The sequence below is a fragment of the Temnothorax longispinosus genome, chromosome 9, assembly GCF_030848805.1.
Source record: "Temnothorax longispinosus isolate EJ_2023e chromosome 9, Tlon_JGU_v1, whole genome shotgun sequence".
NCBI classification, from domain to species: domain Eukaryota; kingdom Metazoa; phylum Arthropoda; class Insecta; order Hymenoptera; family Formicidae; genus Temnothorax; species Temnothorax longispinosus.
In genome coordinates, this window is record NC_092366.1 from 8194203 (window position 1) to 8215320 (window position 21118).

A 21118-nucleotide genomic window follows, 5' to 3' on the forward strand; every position below is an offset into this window, starting at 1 on the left:
TGACAAAAAGCGTCGTCTCTTTACTGTCGTCGTTTCTTGGAATTGAGTCCATTTATCGCTGTCCCACTTGCTGGGGTTATGCTCTTAATCGAGATCGAAAAATCTATTGTTTTTCCGGTACGTGAGCTTCCCGGAATCAATTAGAACGTATCCTTAACCCTCTCGATGTCACTATTTTTCATTTTAATTTCTTCGAACGCGCGCAGAAAACTTTTATTGGTCTCGCTCACTTCTCTTGTGTTGATCTCTAATCACCCTAATCTCTGATTAGTCTTATCATTCTTACGTTCAGCGGAAGAAAACTTATCTATCTTTTTATCTATATTTCATTTATTCATCATCACCAGCCTGCCTCGTCCACTGCTGGACATAGGCCTCTCTTTTAACAATTGCATTGTTTTTAGAGGTTTTTAGCCATTTTCCTATCACGTTGGCCATTGCGAGTTGATAGGGGTAAGATTGAGGTGGTATCTCATAGCGATCGTCGGCCATGAGTGGACCCACTGCTTAACGTCTCTTCCGAAAGACGGAGCCCAGTTTTCCATCTAGGGTTACATCTCTGTCCGCTAGATGAAGAGAGCGGCGTTTTTACTGGAACAATTTCCAATGGCCTAGCGGGATTCGAACCAGGTTCCCCGGATTACGAATCTGGCGCTTTATACCCAATAGATCGGCCGCTCCGCATTTCATTTATTAACTATATATTTTTGTCGTATATATCCTTTTCTCATTAATGTATCTTTTTTTGAATTAATGTTCATTAGCAGCGAGGTTTTACTACTCTCTAAAAGTCGAAGAGTGAAATATCACTCAAAACGAGTGAGATGCAAGTGTAACGAACAGTGAAAATTGAGCCTGTGCACTTCACTTTGGAGTGACTATCGCAATCACTATAATATATTAGTGGCGGAACCATTCTGTGAAATTTAGAACTCCGAATTTAATCAGCCAGTTTCATCGCGCCTATTTACTCGAGATCTATCAAATTTCATCGCTCCACCCAATCGAGATCTATTAAATCCCTTTTCGACCCAATTATTTAACTCGGAGCGTTCCGGACGCGGACGATAAGCGAAGGTGGCGTCACGGCGGAACTTGCCTCGCCATTCCATTTAAATCTCCGTAATACTCCATTTAAATCCCGCGTCCCTTTAACTCGCCGGCGCGATCACGTGCGCGCGCGGTTCGTAAGTTCGCGGCGGCGCGGCGCGGCGGCGTCACGTGACGCACGTGACGCGGTGCCACGTGACTGGCGTGTCGCTATCGTACACCGCCCGCGCCGCCTCTTTTCCATGGTCTCGTCACTGTGCGACTAGTGCGAGCGCGACCGGGCGCGCGCGATGTTCGTCGATCGTGGGATTCGTGCCGTTGCTCCTTGTGCCAATCGCCGCCTTCGCAGCCGGCACGCCGAAACGCGACGTACTATCCGTCCGCGTGACCTCGGCTCTTTTCGCTCGTCGTAAGCGCGCGATACGACGACGCAGCCCGCTCGTCCTCGGGAACACCTCTCCTCGAACACATCTCTCGCCGCCGCGTGGACGCGTGGGCTACGTGGCGATCGGACGCCAGCCAAGTGTCAGCTGGGTGCGCACTCCTCTCTCTTTCTCTCTCTCTCTCTCTCTCTCTCTCTCTCTCTTTCTTTCCTTGTCTTTTTCCGAGTGTCCTACTCGCGGGAGGATCGGAGAACGGTCCCGCTGAAGAAAAAAAAATCGGGAGTTCTCCGATACTCCCGAGTTCGAATCGCGGCGCGAACGTTTCGGAAAAGTCTACCGGGGGGTTTCCAGATAGAGGCCTCCTTTCTCTAATACCGATCCTGAAATGACACCAGGCCGCCGCGTGTCGCGTTATCGGAGACAGCAGAAGCGATAGCAGCCGTCTCCGCTTCTTCTCCTTCGCTCCGACAGTTACGTCGTGCCGGCTGTCTTTGTCTTTGGGGGACGGCACGTCAGTCGTGCCGTTCGTGCGCACGGAGATACGAGGCTGATGAATACTCCCTGAAGCGAATGCGTAACTTCCGGCTTCCGTACGATCGCGTTCAGGAAGTAAATCTTCCCTCAAGGATGTTTTTAAGACTATTAAGACGTCGCGGCGTCGTATCTCCCGATTTGAGACATGCGTGTTGTCTGAGATCGTTTAACCGATCTAAAACTTCGTTAAACTTTCGAATTTTCGATTTATTTCTGTAATAATATCTTCATCAAATTGTAATTCTTTCTCGTTAGTCTTAACTTGTTAAATATGTGCCCTAGGAAAGAGGAAAATGATAGATATCTTTTGAGATTCGATCTCTAATATTTCGACAGTACTCGAGAGTCTCCAGAACCGGTTCTGACCCATTTGATTGGAAAGAATTATGGTTCTTGACTTAAGGACGTGCCACCTGCTTTTGGGACACTCTGGTTCTCCGAGCATTTGATTTCAGACCGCCCCGCGTATCTAATAAATACCGAGAGTTTAGTAACCTTTTCATTATTTATAAACCTGAAATATACGTGGCAAGATAAGTTAGCGTAATATCATTTCGGAAGGCGTATAGATATACTTAATATTTTTTCCGAATTCTTTTTTTAGAAAAGAGTAAGGCTGAAAAGGCTTTTTCTGTGCGATAGTTTTTATTGCATGAAGAAAGTTATTTTATTACACGAAGAGATGTGCCGAAAGGATTAAACCGACTCGATTAATTTCCCGAAAGATGCCGGATATTGCGTCTCGCGTATTATTGCACGCGCCCGAGTTCTACGTGCCCACGCCTATGCAAATCCCGCGGAATTATCGAAAGAATGGACGGAATGCCAACGTATCGCCCATCCACGCACGTCTCGCGATAGTTGCACTTGTGCCGATTGTATAGTTGCATTCGTGCCGCGAGACGAGCTCCTGGGGCGCGACAACTGCACGCTAGGCCGATGCATTTTGGCGCACATCTCGCAGGTGTAACCGAATTCAAAGGGCGATCATTGCGCAATGCATTAAATACATTTAATGTTGCACAAAACGTAAAGCCAATCGGAAGTAATTAAAATAGTCTAGGCAGTAATTAAAACAAGTGGAATTTAAATTAACTCAAAGGGATAAAGTTTTCTAGAAAATAAGTTTGAACGTTTCGAGTTGTTGAAATGTTGTAATATTATTTTTAAATGCGATTTTGATATAATAACTAATTGAGCAAAATCTAGGAATCTAGGAATATATCTAGCAATCTAGGAATATATATCTAGCTGTATATTAGTTCTTTACTTGGTTCTTTATTTTGTGACAAAACGGAATTTTCATCAGGTCTTTTGCAAAGCAATTCAGAAATTACAGTTTTTGAATTATATCGTTGTCGCAGCAAATGAGCGATATGTCTGCGAGAACTGTGTAACACTTAGATGATGTTCATTTCCTTCGAATCGTTGTATATCGCTCCTTCCTAGAAATATGAAAGTTACGCGACTGCGATCTTGCTGACTGCATTGTTTTATATCATAAAATTATCTGTGTATTGTGTAACTGCATATAAACGATATCGTAATAACGGTTAGATAATAACGGTAATAACAGCGTGTAACTTTTTCATAGAAATTATCAAATGTAAATACCGGTCAATTTTGAAGTTAAAATGTATTTCTGTGACGTTAAATATCTTGTTTTCTCGTTGATCGCCTACAATTTATACAGTGTGTAATAAATTAAAAGTTATGCAAAAGCATAAATATTCGATGCTGACCACAAAGAAGAGAACAAAAAGGATCATTTTTAAACGTCACACTTGCTGCGAAATCCTCTCGTTCGCTTTTTCAGCTGAAGCCGTTTCGAGTTACGTAATAATCGTATGCAGGCTGAATAATGGTGAAGTGCAACTGTCGGACGAGTTTTATCGAACGTTTATATCGACTTCGAGCGGCCTCGATCATTCCCGATGGTATTTCCGCCATACGAGCTTAGTATTCTGCCGTAACGTAAACGGGGAATCGGCGCGCCACGCCGAGACTAGAAAGCTTGATCACCTTTAGGAATCGGAGCGTTTTACTCCGAGAGATCCGGGTTCAATCGTGCATTTTTCGATCGAGCTTTTTATTAACGTACGCGTGGGCTCGTTTTACATATTTCGCCCGTTTACGCACACTTACAATTAGCGCGTATACTCCCGTGCGACCTGGTCCGACGCAAACTTGCTGCGCGACTCTCGCTAGTCTCTCTGGTCTTGCCAAGCTCGAGCTGCCAATTATTTCCCAGGGCCTATTATTAGGTCCTTGCAGTCGGCGAATTCCGGCGCCGACTTAATTAACGCGCAATTAAAACACATTCGTGCGCGCGATCGTTAATACATCTCCGTTACAAGTAAAATAAATGTTTGTATACTCTCTAAAAAAGAGTCGGAGAGTGAAATATAACTTAAAACGAGTGAAATGTAAGTGTAACGAAAAGCAAAAATTGAGCCTGTGCACTTGGAGTGATTTATTATTCTAAAAAAGAGTAAAATTGCACTCTTTGAGTTGGAGCGAGATTGCATCACTCCATTTGAGTGAAAAGGCACTTTTTTTCGAGTGCAGTAGATCAGTGCCCATAGGAGTGAATTAATAATCCTATCACTTTACAATTTTAAGTGGAAAATTTTACTCTGTCATTTTATCAGTCGATCTTCAGTGACTAACTGCTTTAGAGGGAGATCGTATCACTTCGGTAATAGAGTAGCCGCTTTGAAAATTTGAGTGAAAAATTCACTCTTTATACCTATGAATGCTCGCATTTACTTAAATTAGAGTGACAACTCTCTCTTTTGGAGTGACTATCGCAATTATTCACGGAAAGAACGGTTTTGCTGAAATATCTAAAAATTTAGCTAGATACAGATCTGAAAATAATTTTGTTGCACCATCAAAATAATTATGTAGAACACTCAAACTGATTGCTAAAATGTCAAAAATTTTTACAGCATTATATCATCGTACTTCAGCGACCTGGCATAATTATTTTGACGGTGCAAAATTATCTTCAGATCTGTATCTATAGCTAAATTTTTAGATACTTCAGCAAAACCGTTCTTTGCATGTTCTAATAATCTAATATATAAGTGCCGAATCCGGTCTATGGCCGGTATTCATAGTTATTTAAGACCGTCTTAAGTTCAATCTTAAGATGTCATGAACCAATCACAGAGCCGTATTAGCGTCTTAAGACATTACTTAAGACAGTCTTGAAGACTGTGAATACCCAGCCTATGAGACTTAGGCCGGTATTCATAATCAGATCTTATTTCAAGACCGTCTTAAGTAATATCTTAAGATGCTAATACGGCTCTGTGATTGGTTAATGACATCTTAAGTTTGCACTTAAGATGGTCTTAAATATAAGAACTGACTGTGAATACCGGCCTTAGAGAGTATCTTGGTTTCGTATGATCTATTTTGACGATAATATTATGTTGCAGATGTCGGAGTTCCCGGCGGAGGGAGGCGAAAACGGGGACATGCAGACCGTCATGGAGAACTTCCAAAAGAAGAACAACCTGGTGACCGGCAGGACGCATCACGTCACCCATCATCCGCAGGTCACCACTACGTCGTCGCAGGTGATTATCTCCAGACACAAACTTTTCTTGTCTTTCTCTCTTTGACTATCAAATATTTGCGCGTGCTTCCCGACCGCGACGCTGCGGGACGTTGTCGCGATTCTTTGAAAAATAGGAAGACGCGTCACTTGTATTTCCGTCACTTGTATTTCCGCAGGAGTTGAATCCTCGCGCGATATATTCTGCGTATTTTACTGCTAATTGACACGTGCGCGGAGCGTGTCGAAATGAATTTAAAAATCCATCTGTGTAAACCTCAAGTCCCCCAAAAAGACCCGGATGACGGGTCTTTTTACGAAAGAAAAAGATCAGTGAAAGAAAAGGAGTTTTTACCGAAGCGTGAATTTTGAATCTAAATCGAGAATTGCACTTTTACATGCTTTTTCTATTATCGAATTTAATAATCGCGTTAAATCCGTTATACTGGATCACTGCAAATCCAAGTGTGTTATTTTTATACGTATAAACGTCTAAAAATGACACATTAGACTGAAGCTCTTTCTGCATGTTTCTTTATGTGTACGTAATTTAACGTCATTTAACATCACGGTCAGTCGTACACGGTAAAAAACATTTTGTATTTAAGTGGATTTCTATCCATGTAGAAATTTTTGTGTTAAATTTTCAACATACACTGGTGTTAATATAACATATTGTCATTGTGTTATTTTGACTTTTCTGCACTGCAAATCCAGATGTGTTATTTTAACCGAAGCTCTTCTCACACACTTTTTGTCGTTTTAAATCACGTCATTTAATATGAATTAACGTATTAACTTTAATGACGTAATTTAACACATAAAGAAACATGTGAAAAGAGCTTCAGTCTAATGTCATTTTTGGACGTTTATGCGTGTAAAAATAACACACTTGGATTTGTAGTGTGCGTTAAGTTAATATTGAACGTTTCTAAGAGTAAAAATAACACAATTTACATGTAAATCCACGAATTCTTGGTGACATATTTTATGTGTTAAAATGAACACCTAAATTGTGTTACTTTCCTCTTTATAAGAGTTTCCATCTGTTAAATCGACATTTTCTTATGTTATACAATATTAGAGATATCGCTGTCTACTTGCAAGAAAAAGAGAAAAGAAGAACAACATTTTATTTTAATTAAATTTAACATTATAAATATGTTAATTTAACATAAACTTTGCTTCCAGATAGCGTCCATGTGTTACAATTTTGTGTTAATTTTTTACATAGATATTACTTGTGCCTATTTGCTTTCTGTTAAATTAACATAAAAATTAGAGTGGATAAGTTGGGACATGTGAAATGTGTTAAATTAAACACATAATTTTTTGTGAGTATTAAATTAAAACTTAATACGTTCAATCGTGTCAAATGACGGGATTTAAAACGGCAAGAAATGTGTAAGAAGAGCTTCAGCTAAAATAACACACTTGGATTTGCAGTTCCAAATAAATCGAATCTTTTACGGGCGATTGTAATTTTTCAATAGAACCGAAACTCGGAGGCCTACACTACGCGCATTTTCGCACATTTTGCATCTTTGTCATGGACGCTCAGCAGAAACGAGTCGCTACATGTTGCAATATTTATTTGGCCTCGGTGCTTCGGGGAAAACACAATTGTCACCTTCTTCGCGAAGTGTCTTCTAATCCGAGGGGTTTACGCGCGAAGATTATGCGGCCTTTAATCTATCTTCTTATTCCGTCTCGTCTGCGTCAACCACATGAAGTGTCGCGGCGCCTCCGACGCCCACACCTGAGACGAATTTCCTGAAAGTGGGCACGGAAATTCGGAATTATTCACACGTCACGTTTCTATCACTGGCGATCCGCTGAAAAACGCCTAAAATAATGATCGCCGTCACTGCTCGCGCGAGTCAACCGATTCGCCTGACTGGCGACACTTTCCATTCACATTCTCATCTAATTTATTTCTTCGTTTTGCAGACCACAAGATTTCAGAAAGCTTGATTTTTAACATTTGATTATTAATTTAAAAAATTAGATGGAAAATTATAATTAACGCATATTACACTTTTAGTCTCTTTATCAAACTTCCAAGGTAACAAAAGTTGGTTGCCATGCTGCGCAATATATTACCGATATAGAGATGGAAATAGAATAATTGATGTAGGCGCATCTCTGTCGAAATTTCTTGGAAACGTGAATCATAATTAAGCATAGATTAAAAGTTAACAATAAAGTATATATTCTTGTTTACCGGATCTTTTATATTGCATCAGATCGCAAAGGCAAATCGGATTCAGAGTTAAAAGGTGGATTATTCATTTGGTTTTAAATGCGTTGTGTGCGTATTTTCATGCATGCGCCGACGACGTGTGACACATGTCGCGATCAAAGTGGCTGCGCATCTCGCGAGGAAAAAAAACCACTTGTCAGACCATCTCCGATCATCGAGCAATCAGAGGCGATCGCTCGAACGACTGTAGGCATTTACTACGCAATGTGGCCCGCCCACGTACTTACATATTTTTCCAGTTGAAGATTAATTCCGCGCAATCTCGGTGAACCTTGGTGCTGCGTTTCAAGGTCCCTTCTCTCGTCGTTTCGAGAGAACGTTGCCTCTTTCTAAATTTACCGAGCCCTTTTTCGTCTCCAGGCTTGGCCGAATCAACTCGTACCTCGTAATGACTGCTGGCCCATCGCCAGCAGTCATCGCTGTGGCTCTACTGCGGATGCTGTTTACATTTTTCCCTTTAAACCTTTCTCATTTGCTCTCTCGAAGAATCGTTCAGTTGAACCGTATTTCTCATTTGTACGAGGCAAACCGTCTGACTTTGGTTCGTAAAATAAAAAGGTTGATGTAAAAATCTTATCGCGTTTGTCGAATTGAGTTAACGACGAAAAAATATTAATTATATTATTAAAACAGTTAATAAAAAAAAGCGAAATAGGCATGGGATAAGATAAATCACCTGCATATAAAAAATATATTATGTGGTTTTTATTTACAAGAATTTTTATATTTATCCGAATGTTAGGCCGATAAGAAAATTTATTCTTTCTAGCTATATAACTTACAATAATAAAAAAATTGAACAAATTTTTTTGATTTATTTTGTATAAAAAATAAAAGGTAGATATATGATATAAATACAAAAGAGCGAAAGAGAAAAAGAAGTCTGATTGTGAGATTGTCCTTAAAAAATATTTAAAACAAAATCTAGAAACTTAATAAATAAACTAGAAACTTAATAAACTGACTATATGACAAACTAGGTATATCTAATAGAAAGACACAGAAAAGAGGAAACGGAGATAGAGATAGAATTCGGGTGGGAGGTCCGAAGCGAGTGAATCATCTTACACGGATCTTAAATAGAACGAAAACGGCTTTTGACTCGGCAGATGCTGACGACAAATCAGAGCCAACACCAGAGTAGTAGCAGCACCAGTACCAGCACTAGCAGCAGCAGCACGAGCAGCCGGGTGGCCAAGTCCTCGCAGAGGATTCTCACCTCGTCCTCGTCGAGTGAGATGAAGGCGAGCTCCATGAAGAGCGACCTGACGGAGCTCAAGCGCGGCATCTCGGAGATGAAGAACATCTCGACCAATTTTTCACAACGGCTGCGCAGCAGCATGGAGAACCTCGTGGACAGGTGAGTTTATTCTCAAATAAATTGAACTCCGGGGATAGATCTAATCTTTGAAAGAAACCTTGAGAGATAAGACCTAATATATATATTCTCGAACTATATATACACACTATATACACATATAATACACATCGGCTCTTTGGATTGTTGATGAAACAGTGTTCATTGTGGGAAAATCTGACGTTCTTGAAGGAGTTTTTAACGAATACATGCAACATAAGTGTTTCGTAAACGACGTGTCCATTTCGCGTGCTTTTCTCGTAGAAATGATTGGTATTTTTAGAGTATCTTCGAGTTTGCCAGCGTGACGAATCTAATGTCACTATTGCAACGTGTTCCTTGGCTGTTTTGACGCAGTTATATTTTAAAATTCTATACTATCTACATAATAATTTATAAAAACATATCTTTACTTTTGGATTGTGTTAAATGATAGATTATTTCAATGTTTCTTATTTTTGTAAGGTTTCGTTAGAATGTAAAGCATCAAATGATAACATTTTTGTTATAAAAGTGAAGCATTGAAATGATAATTGGTGACCAAGAATTCGTCTTAACCGAATTAATCAAAAATTTGAAAGCTTTAATCACTTTAATTGTTAGTAATAATTTAAAGAATCATTTACCCCCCTCTCCCCCATCTTCTCGTAAAAATTTGGAGATTTTTCGATTTTCAGTTACTTCTTCAACTTTCAGTTACTAAAAGCTCAGTAATTCATTTTGTTCGATTTCTAAAAATTCAGACTCCCGTTTAGGGTTCGCTAACTAAAGCTTTCACAACTGAAAGCTCTAAAGCGCGTCAACAGCGAATATTTGTGTATAACGCATAATTTCAATTTGCATGCTATTTTCGCGGCGGTCAGATTATTTTTAACACATTGCTCACGTGTCGTTTTACATAAAACGACAAAGTACATACTTTGAAATGAAAGATAATATTTTGTTGCGATTATAGTGGTTGTAATAGTTGAGTATTTAGAACGAATTGATATACGAATAACAAAAATTGCGATCTAGAACAAATGAAAGCAAAGGCTATAAAGAGAACATTGAAAAGTCACAAAGTTACAAAGCTTATTTCGATAAAAAGCGTAAGAAATTATATAATTATAAGATAGGAGACTACGCAAGGGTACGAAACTTCGAAGATATATACACCAGAAACGCTCAAGAAATTGATTCCGCAATTCAAAAGTCTATTAAATAGTTAAAAAACTAAGAAATTGTCGATACGTACTTCGAGAGGTTGAAAATTTCCAAGTCGCAAAGACCTTACACCGAAACATGGGAAGCTTGCAATAATGGGTCCCTGGGATGTAATTAAGTAACTGACTAACACAAATAAATATTAATATTGTCCCGTTATGTGTTTTATCACAGCGGAAACATGGATAAAGAACAATGTACGCATGTATTAATTTGTTAATCTGTGAAACTAGCATTAAAATGTTTCGAACTGCTCGCTATGAATTTTTTTATACTATTGTATGATAAGCATTTTTCATCGGCGAAGCGCTTTTATAAGCGCATCCATTATTAATGGTTCAAATTGATACAAGTAGAGAGATAATTATTCTACATGCAAAAATTGATAATGAAATAGAGAACGAAATTCTTTTGTTTGAAGCCTTTTTTTAAAAGAAAATCAGCTTTCGCAAATAAAAAAAAATATATGTGTCTTTCTTATTATTCAAGAAATCAGAAATATATTATAATTTTCAAAATATTTAAAATTTGCGTAACATAGTATCTTACTTTTTGTTCTGTAAATTTTGTTTTTTTTTATATATTTGGGGAAAAGGAGATATATATTATATAAGTTTATTTTTCAATCTATTTTATCTAATTTAATTTAATTTTTATTTCATATAATTATTATAATTATTACCTTATATTTTTTTCATTTTTAATTAGAAAGGATTTTATCTTGGAATGTAATAAAATATTGTCGGTCATTCACTCACGTTTAATTTTAACCGAATTCTCTGGAAATAAAAATATATCAGAAATTAAAGGTGTTATAGTTCATGAATTCTTTTTGTCGATTCTGCAGAGATGGCAGTGGACCAGAAGAGACCGATCTCACGGAGCCGTTGGTGACGTTTCCGGATCCGGACACGCCGCCACCTGTCACCGATGCTGTCACGTTGGCAGGCGGTTCTCCGTCCCAGTTGAGTTCCCTGAATTCGCTGAACAATCTTCATCACAGCATAAGTCCGCCGATAAACATACCGAACATGGCAAACTTACCTACCGGTCAGGAAACTATGAAGTTCGAACAGAAGAAAATGACCAGCGCCTCGAAAACAAAGGTGAGCAATGCTTTCCTTGTCTTCATATATCTTTGGCATCCTTCGATTAGCACTTATATACTAATAATTGTCAAGATTTTACATTTATTATTACATTATTAGGAATAATTAATAAATAATACGATAGTAATCGCGGTATAAATAAAATCCCGAATATGATTTTTTTATCGATATGAGTATCGTAATTATTATTTTTATGGTAAATAGAAATAATAATTACGATACTCATATCGATATAAGGAACAATTTTGAAAGTTTTGTTTAAAAAATGATATCAAGAATCATGTAGAAAGATATGCTAATAAAATGAAGATAAAATATGATACATGAAAATAATAATTACAACAAGATATAAAATGTTTATCAATTTATTCACAGTAAAAAATTGTGTGTACATAGCGGTCCATATGTTAAAATTTTCTTGTGTTACCAAGATTTGATTATTATTTCAATGTAAAATTAACATACAACAGCTGTTATTATTTTCTTAACATTTTCATGTGTTACATTTATGTCAACTTGATAACTTAACACTTTATATATGTCATTCAGAAATTAAATATTATTTTGAGTTCTTTTAACACAATTACTTTAAAAAATCAACACGTCTTAAAGTTGTTTTAACACATAAATAAAAATTAAAGTAAATTTTCAAATAATCGTAAACTTTGACACAAAATAATTAAATTGACTAAAATTAACTGTCTCTATTACACATAATTCAAGTAAAATCTGTAAAAAAATTAATATCATGTGTTAATATAAGTTGAGAAATAAAGTCAAAAGAACGAATATAAATATAAAGTATAATGTCAATTTATTAACATTTCTAATTTGTCAACAAGTAACACACGATGAATGAGTCATTTTAACTTAAAATTAAATAAATGTAAAGTATAATGTCAATTTATTAACATTTCTAATTTGTCAACAAGTAACACACGATGAATGAGTCATTTTAACTTAAAATTTAGAGCGGACTTTCTGGGACATGTAAAAAATGTTAAAATTACGTATTATTTTTTACTGTGTTGTGATACTGAATTTCAATGAATTTGAAAACGGAGTCGATCTTGCGCACGTTATCAGCACGTGACCTCGCCGAGCTATTCAGCGAGGCTGCCCGCAAAATAACGCGTACCTAAAAATACGTATTTGATAAGAATTGCGATTGATTTAGCTCGGATTTGCCGAGCGAATCGCGGCGTTCGATAAACGTTACACATTGCGAACATCAGCGATAATGTTTAAGCGTAGCGAATGGCTGGCGACCGAGGTGCGGCTTCCTCCAGGTAGTCTAGGTCAAGGACTGCGAGTCCTATCCTTTGGATATCGTGCGCGGGAAAGCGTCGAGACTTGGCGTCGTGCATCACGATATTTCAGATTGATTTGCCGGCTTTTACTCTACCCTCGCGTCTAATAATCGAATCATTTTTTACTTTTGTTATCAGGTTGTCACAGATGGATTTAGCGCCGAGAAAGCAACGGCGAACAGTGCAGAGATGAGGGCTCTGCAAGCTGGCGATGTCTCGTACAAGGAGCAGAGCGCCGCGACGGCGGCGAGGGCACGCGTCGAGCTGGACGGTGTCTCGGCGGAAAAGAGCGTCGCTGCTGCGAGGGTGAGTGATATTTATACTTGAATAAATGAAAAGATGCTCCATTAAACGTTCCTGGAGCATCACGCTGGAATATCATTGTTGTATAATGCTTAATAAAAGAAATACAGCGTTTGTACTTTCTAAAAATTAAAGAGTGAAATGTCACTCAAAACTAGTGAAATGAAGTGTAACGAAGAGGGAAAATTTTACTGTTAGAGTCATTTATCAGTCGATCTTTATTGAATCGACATTATAGCTTTAGAGTGAGATCCGGTAGAGTAGCCGCTCTAAAAATTTGAGTGAAAAATTCACTCTTACCTTATGAGTGTCCTCATTAACTCAAATAAGAGTAACAACTCTTTTTTTTTAACTGACTATTGCAATCACTTTAATATATTAGCGGCGAAACCACTCTATGAGTTTAGAGAGTACGAAAAGTATGTAAAAAAAAATAAATGCGGAGAGGTAATGGAAATGAATATAAAAATATAGGTAAATATTAAAATGACATATAGATAGAAAATAACCGATATAAAAAGAGCAAGAAAAATCAATTTTATCCCGTTGCAAATAAACATCAGAAAACGCACTCGCTGAGAAAGCCACAATTGTGTAAAACTATTATATGGCTCTCCGTGCTTATTACTTCCGGCCCGGCGCGGCGTGAGTACAGACGCGATCGGTGTCATGGTAGAGCTGTGCATTACGATTCCTCTTGTGGTCAAAGACCCGCGCGTTCGTAAACAATGCGGCGGTCCGAATTAAAAGTCGGAACGTGGGTGGACGAAGACTCTCCTCGATGGGCCGTCGAGGCGCTCTCGCTCTCCGTAAGCCTGACCTTTCTCGTTTGGATAACAAAAGGACCGAGAGGAAGACTCTGTGGGCGCGGCCGAATAATTTGGCACGAGGTTCGCGTGTGGAAAGCCGCGCGAGTAAAGGCGCGATTGCCGGAGGTCGTTGACACGTGCGTACGTTGCGTTTTCCACAACGGTACCGGGAGGGCCTTGTCGCGCGCTAAAATGGAAACTGCGCGTTGTGCATCGCGAATAGTCTCTCGATTTATCCCTGTGGTTTCTAAAACGACTAACGAGAATCTTCGATGAATGAAGGCGAAACTTATGGGAGCGCGTTTATCTGAACTCCATCAAGATTTTAAGACGTCGAAATTTTTTCTCGCGTGACAAAATTACAATCGACGAAATTAACATGCGGATTTTGCGATTAAATCGATTGTTGTATCCCGTTGAAACGATTTCTGAGTACATCTTTGTGACTCGATAGAAATATTTAATTTGATAGCTTCTCTCTAAAAGTCGAAGAGTGAAATATCATTTAAAACGAGTAAAATGCAAGTGTAACGAAAAGAGAAAACTGAGCCTTATGCACTTCGCTACTCTAAGAAAGAATGAAATCGCTCTATAAGTTGGAGTGAAGTCGCACTCCATTTGCGTGAAAGGGCACTCTTTTTGAGTGCAGTAAATCACTATCCATATAGGAGTAATTATGTCACTTTACAATTTCGAGTGAAAATTTCATTTTTTTAGAGTCATTTATCAGTCGATCTTTAGTGAATCATGATTCACTATAGCTTTAGAGTGAGATCGTGTCACTCCGATAAAGTAGCTGCTCTAAAAATTTCTATCGTGCTCTAATATATTAGTGAAAAATTCACTCCTATCTAATGAATACCCGCATTTATTCAAATTAGGTGACAACTTTCTTTTGGAGTGACTATCGCGCTCTAATATATTAGTGGCGAAAGCACTCTATAATATTTAGAGAGTTTGTTAAAGGAGAGTTCAATTATAGATACGACGATATCTTGGTTGTGTCTGGTATTTAAGTGTGTATAGATTTTTTATAAAAGAAATAAGAAGAGAAATGACACATACACATTTTTTACAAATGAAAAAAATGTCATATTGTCTAACTGGTAATTTTATTTGAGCTGGATTTAAATACAACGATAAACGAGAAATCAAGTAAGTCAAGTTGCACTCGAATGTGACTCGTGGCGCATCTTCACCTTGCAGAAATCGCATAACATTTTCGCTGAGTAACGTGAGTCGAAGAGTTGCGATTTCTCATTCAATAACGGCCGCAATCACGGCCTTGACTATCGGCCAAGGCAGTGATTTCGCAAAAGAGGCGCGCGCTACCGCGTGAGGTATACGTACGAACGGACATCGCGACAGGCGGATAGCTTCGCGGGACGGTCTCGTGTAATCGTGAGACGACGTGTCGTTCGACACGAGGAGTCGTCTTTGGCTTGCGTTCAGAAATTCGCATGCTGCTGACTCAAGAGTCACGTAGTAGCCGACCTAGCTGAATTCGTCTAAATTTAGATGACGACACGCCGCCAGGCGTAAATAATCACGAAATGAAAGCTTCTTCCACGCGCAATACGGGTCACCCGGTAGAATCGAGCTTCCACGACTCTGAGGTGCAGAATTCATCCCACAGATCTAGGTACTCGTGATCTTTCTCTATGAATAAAAAATAAAAAACGAAAGAACTGTAACAGGAAATAATCGTACTTTTAAATTTGGAAAAAATGATTATTGAAAATTATTAATGTGGTATATATATTCCTCTTAATGTGCATATCTTTTTTCGGTACCTTCTAAGTGCACACGTGGGTCTGTCACGTTCGACACTATTTTTCCCTACCTTAGAATATTTTAAAAAATCTGAAAAAATTTATGAAACATCTGTCTACAATGTAGTTGACGAATTTATAGTTATTTTGATAAACTTTGTTTATATAATATTTTCTGACAGGCTTGCAAGTTTTACAGTTACGAGCAGATATCATTTTGGCTTGGACGCCGTAGACCCACGTATGCATATTAAGGGATGTAATACTTATTCAGTATTCTAACTAAAAACTATTTTGTTAATTATGAACATATATGTATGTATGTCTTAGACTGTACAATTAGATACGTAACTTAAATTTTAAATTCTAAACTATTGAAATTTTACTAAGATTTAAATAAAATTCTTCTCTAACAAAAATAGAATATCTTTATGTTTATATCGAGTTCAAAAGATCACAAGTACTGTATTTTATAAGGTTTTTTTATTACATAAAAATTGTTGATACTTTATACATTTATATACATTCTGAACTATTTTAAAATGAAAGCAATGTTGAAACTATCTCCTAAATTACATATTCCATGTTACCTTTATCTCATCGTTTAAACAATTCAAATCTTCAGGTCGCGCATATTCCACACATCGTGCATTACTTTCATCCACTTGCGGTGCATTACTTTTAATCCACATTAATGTGCAGTCACAAAAAATATATAATTTTCCAAATACCACATTTTGCATTATTTTGATTACAAAAAATAAATAATTAATCTTCCAAACGCACGAACGTTTCTTCGTTGATCGCATCTTCGCGTGAATCGCGTAGGTAGATTCGACCGGCAGCAAAAAAGCCCGACTGTGGCTCGGAAAGAAAATGAATCATCGTGGAACAAAAAGATGCGAACTCTCTCGACTCGAAAATCGCGGACGGTTGCGTGCTACTTCGTTCGTGGGTGTGTACGGTCATTATTTCTCCTCTTTTTTTTACGCGACACGTTGTCCTTGACCCCACGTGTCGGCCTTGCGACGCCTGTGTCAGTACGCGAATCAGTTCTCTCGTACGCTTCGCAATCTTGTCACGAGTCATCTCTCCGTCTAATTTGCAAAATTACGCGAAATTTCAAATAACAATCAGCTAGACATGTCTTGCGAGAGCCATTTATGTTTCAGAGGCAATTTGCCGCGAATTGTATACGATCACGCGCGCGTAATAAATTAAAATGAGGAACACCCTGTATACATGCCTGATAAAAGCACACAATACGTCCCGTTACACTTTGACTTATCTCTACACGATTCGCGGTTTGAAAGCTTTCCCGACAGATGCCGCCAGACTTGAGTGAAGAACAACGTCTTCGATGTTCTCTCATTGTTGGAGCAAACAGGCATGATATTCTATAAGCCTGCTTGTTGATAAAAAGATTCGTCAATTAATAACTTTGTCAATTAATAAGTTTTTTCTTTACAGTTATTCGTCTTTTGAGTATTTTTAAAGCTTTTGGCAGCCTGCAAGATAATTTATTTGCCGCGAAGAACATAAAAAAGTCTAAAAATTTAAAACATAAAATTTGTGTATACTCGTATATCTATATCTCACTGTACTGTGTTAGTACCTTGTTATGTAACTCATGTTGGAGATTGCGCGTCAACATGCGACTTGAACAGTAGAACAACTAAAGAAGGATTTCCCACTTACAGCAACGCGAGTAATTCCTAGAACTGCAACATGACGTTTGTAAAATCTAACTTCGTGAAATTAAGATAAATGGTGATCGTTTAACATGTAGTCTATTCAAAATTTAAAGACAAGATCAGTTTAAAAACGATATCGCAATATCAGTTGTTAGAAACTTCGTGTTACATTTTGAAGTAAGCATATGTGTTTTTCAAACATCGAAAATTCTAACTGAATTAATGTAATTAGACAAAGACCTCATCAAAGAATAGAAGGAGAAGGTAAATTCTTCAAGATAATTGTTTTGTCCAAACTATTTTGTCCAAAGGCGCAAAGAATTCGAACTATCCTTACCAAAACCAAAGTTTGTTTTGAAGATTATTTACATTTTCCTACTTCTTTTTCTACTTTCGCGAAGACATCGCCCTGGTTTCCATAGCAAAACCGTGGAGAAGGGGGAAATGGTAGTCACGGGGATGACCGAGTGCGAAAGTGGCCTCTCGTCACAACCCCCCGGGTCGATAATCCGCTACCCCCGCGAAGGAGCAGTTCGTTCGCGACATTGCTGGTTGTCAGTCCGTCGGTAGGTCGGTCAGTCGGTTAGTTGCTTGAATGTTGTATGGGACAGCAATTATCGAGGCTGCTGACGCGGGGGGGCCTTTTCCCGGGTCCGAGGCCCCATAGCGACACGATGCGGAGTGACCATCCTCGTCCTCGGATCTTGGGAGACCATGTCGCCTCGCAAATGGTAACGACGATCTCGATCCTCGAAATCAAACGTCCTACTTTTCGACCTTCAGGTCGCGATTATAATAGATAGTCTTTCTCGCTGTTGGATCGCGCGAAGTGGTCTCTCTTCTTTCGTTTCGCAATTAATACGAGAGGAGAGACGAGATCCGTTGCAGTTTTCGCGCCAGACTAGCTTCGAGCTGTCTTGAAGCGCGGTGCTATTAGGTTCGGGATTGTTCCGAGTTTCCGAGACGTGCGGTGTGCGGAACAGCAGAAGACGTTAAAATAGAGTCCATCTTGCCGGCGATGACAGAGTTGTTGTTTGGTTTGCTGTTTCATTCAGCGACGCGATTCGACGTAACGCGCGACGTGAGATCATCGTTCAGATTTCGGTGAGAGGTCGGAAGACGTGCCAAAAGACGGCGATTACAAATATACTGTTAAGTGTCACCGATACTTAGTCGGGAGACGTAACCGAAATAAAGCGAGCGTTCGCGGTAGTTAAATAATCAGTCGACCGCGACGCCATGATTTCAAGGACGCGTCGCCAGAGACACGCGAGGGTTTTTCCGGAAAAAAAAAATAGAGATCGACGTCGTCGAATCGAGCGATAAGAGTGACGTGAATGATAAGAGATTGATAAGCGCTTTGCGCATTCGCGGCAAAATCAGCCGTAAGATTACAATACGAGTGGCGGTATTTTTTTATTGGAAATTCGGTTTGCTATCGAGTTTACGATGATGAAGTTAATTTGTGGAGTAATGGAGTGGTGGTATTTATAGATTTATCGTATATATTATATAATCGCGAAAGACTTTGACCTCGACTTTTGCCTCGTTATTCTTGAGAACAAAGCGGAGTCGATCATCGAACTTTGATATATCGATGCGATAACATGTCGAATTCCAGCTATTCAATGATTTAATATAAAAACAAGAAATGTATGCCGCATTTTTAACTCGTACGTCAAATGTTATATAAACCGAGAAAAGTCATGCACTTTATCGATGTACTCACGTAAAAGATAATGAACACAATTATATTATTACCTAATATAGGCTATAGTATTACCTAATAGTTGTACCTAAAAGTACTTTGATTAATGATCGCGAAATTATTACAGATTTACAATTACGTTAATTGAACGATTATTAATCTAATTATGGAAATACATTCCACATCCACGGTGAAACAAATGTTATAATTACGATTTATTCTACCGTAATATCTGCAATGTATCTAATCACAAGTCGCGTTCACGATGACTTTTCGCTGAGAATGCAGGCGTGATCGTTAAAATCACGATCGAGGTATCAAAATTCGTGTTTAGTGCCGTCCCCGTTCGCGAGTATACGAATTCGAAAGCGACCGAGTCATTCGCGAGAATGATTCGCTCTCGTGAACTATTTCTAGACTAGTCGAAAAATAGCCAGCAACGGTGGAACCCGCTGTTAAAAAGCCGCTGCACCGATTACGCGATTGACGTGCGGAAATGCATTTCTCTCCCTTTTTCCCTCTCTCCCTCTCTCCCTCTCTTCCTCTCTCCCTCTCTGTGCTTCATGCGTAACGAAATTAAACTCTCTCGCCGAGTGGTGAATCACACTTAAGCACAGTCCAGATTAGTTTACGTCGCGCTGCCATCACACTCGGTGATCTATCTAAAGCTCTCGTACTTTCTGCGACTCGATTGGAAACGTTTTATTTACTATACAATTATATAGTTCGATAGCTGTCAGACAAATTTTGAATGTTAGTCTTGTAGTGCAGTTAGTCGTCGAATGTACGTGATAAGTGTGAGATTAGTTACAAGTAAAAATTACAAGAAAGTAATTCTGTTGAGAATGCTTGAAAATGATTTGATTCAAGAGACAACTGAAAATAATTTTGTCGAGATAAATTAAAAATAATTTGAAATAATTTAACGAGGATTATAATAAAAGATATTTTTTTTATTAGGAATTGATTGATTATTGAATGTTATTAATTAATAACTTGATTACAGAATGTTTGAAAATAATTTTGCTTAAATTGTTGGCAATTATAACTTTAATTTCTTCCGGATTTTTTTTTTTATAAATTATGAATTACTCTCTACGAGAATATTTATTTCGATCCTCGTTATTTATTTTGTAATTAAGAAAAATAATTATCATTATCGATTTTTTAAATAAAAAAGTGATGTGAATCTCAATTGAAATATGAGCGCACCGTGGCCGATACATCGTGGAATATTGCACCGAAAACGGTTCGGACAATCGCGTGTGGTAAGTCGTGAGAAAGTTTCGATTCATAAATTTCTCTTTTGTTTGCGTCCAATAATATTTTTGATAAATTACTCATAATAAGTCAGTAGCTTTGTTAAATGATTCCGTGAAGTCGAACATTTTAAGGAGAATATATGAAACCACGCTCATCGTTGACGTAAATACCTCTGAAAACATCCGCTGGCGAACCACATGTGGAATGCCACGTATTTAAAATCGAGCGTTTGTTCACGTCATTTGCAATTTTTCAAAATACCGCACGCGACCGATCTAAGAATAAAGTAAAGCTGGCCTTGCACGATTGTGAGTGTTTGTCATTCGTAAGCGGGAAGTTGCTCGAAGAAATATGCGTGCAAATACGCCACGAGAAAAAAAATAAAAAGAAGATACATATACGGAATTGAGAATTATTGAGACAGGGATGTAGGAAAAGAGCAGTATTATCGAAAAAAATTAAACTTATAAAAAACCGATCTTGTGTTGCTCGAACTCGGAAAATAAATCGTGCTTTCAGAAGCTAATAAATAAAGCCTATCTTGAAAACAATTTCAGTATAAAATATATTTAAATTTAATATATTAATATGATACAAAGATTACGGATATAATTAATTGTTCTGTTAATTCCATATTACTCACAATCGACTGTGCGCTCCGCAGATCGATTTTCGCGACAATTCGAGACAATATTCTTCTCATCCGTTAATACATTCATTCGGTATTATCATCGAACGTCATGAATTGCAAAGCAAGGTGGCAGATAGTAGTATCGATGTGGCAGTAAAATT

At 38.2% G+C, this 21118-nt stretch overlaps 1 protein-coding gene and 1 long non-coding RNA gene across 10 annotated transcripts in view; both read left to right on the plus strand.

Annotated features, from left to right (window-relative positions):
- The window catches only part of Sarm (sterile alpha and armadillo motif), a 132644-nt gene that overhangs the window by 102038 nt on the left and 9488 nt on the right, over nucleotides 1-21118 (plus strand). For 7 of the 9 annotated variants that reach the window (XR_011733493.1, XM_071787587.1, XM_071787585.1 and 4 more), the window contains 4 exons: nucleotides 5414-5554; nucleotides 8905-9155; nucleotides 11206-11464; nucleotides 12916-13083. Coding sequence is in view for 8 of the 9 variants with exons in the window: in XM_071787587.1 (XP_071643688.1) it covers nucleotides 5414-5554; nucleotides 8905-9155; nucleotides 11206-11464; nucleotides 12916-13083 (819 nt within the window). In the remaining variant the exon portion in view is untranslated. Of the gene's footprint in view, nucleotides 1-1339; nucleotides 1585-4370; nucleotides 4394-5413; nucleotides 5555-8904; nucleotides 9156-11205; nucleotides 11465-12915; nucleotides 13084-21118 lie in introns of those variants that run through there. The other 2 variants (XM_071787589.1, XM_071787591.1) reach the window with 2 other exon arrangements.
- Nucleotides 18093-21118, plus strand: part of LOC139818729 (uncharacterized) — a 3586-nt gene continuing 560 nt past the window's right edge. Inside the window, exons 1-2 of the long non-coding RNA XR_011733495.1 lie at nucleotides 18093-19716; nucleotides 20244-20331. This is a non-coding gene — a long non-coding RNA (uncharacterized lncRNA). The remainder of the gene's footprint in view (nucleotides 19717-20243; nucleotides 20332-21118) is intronic.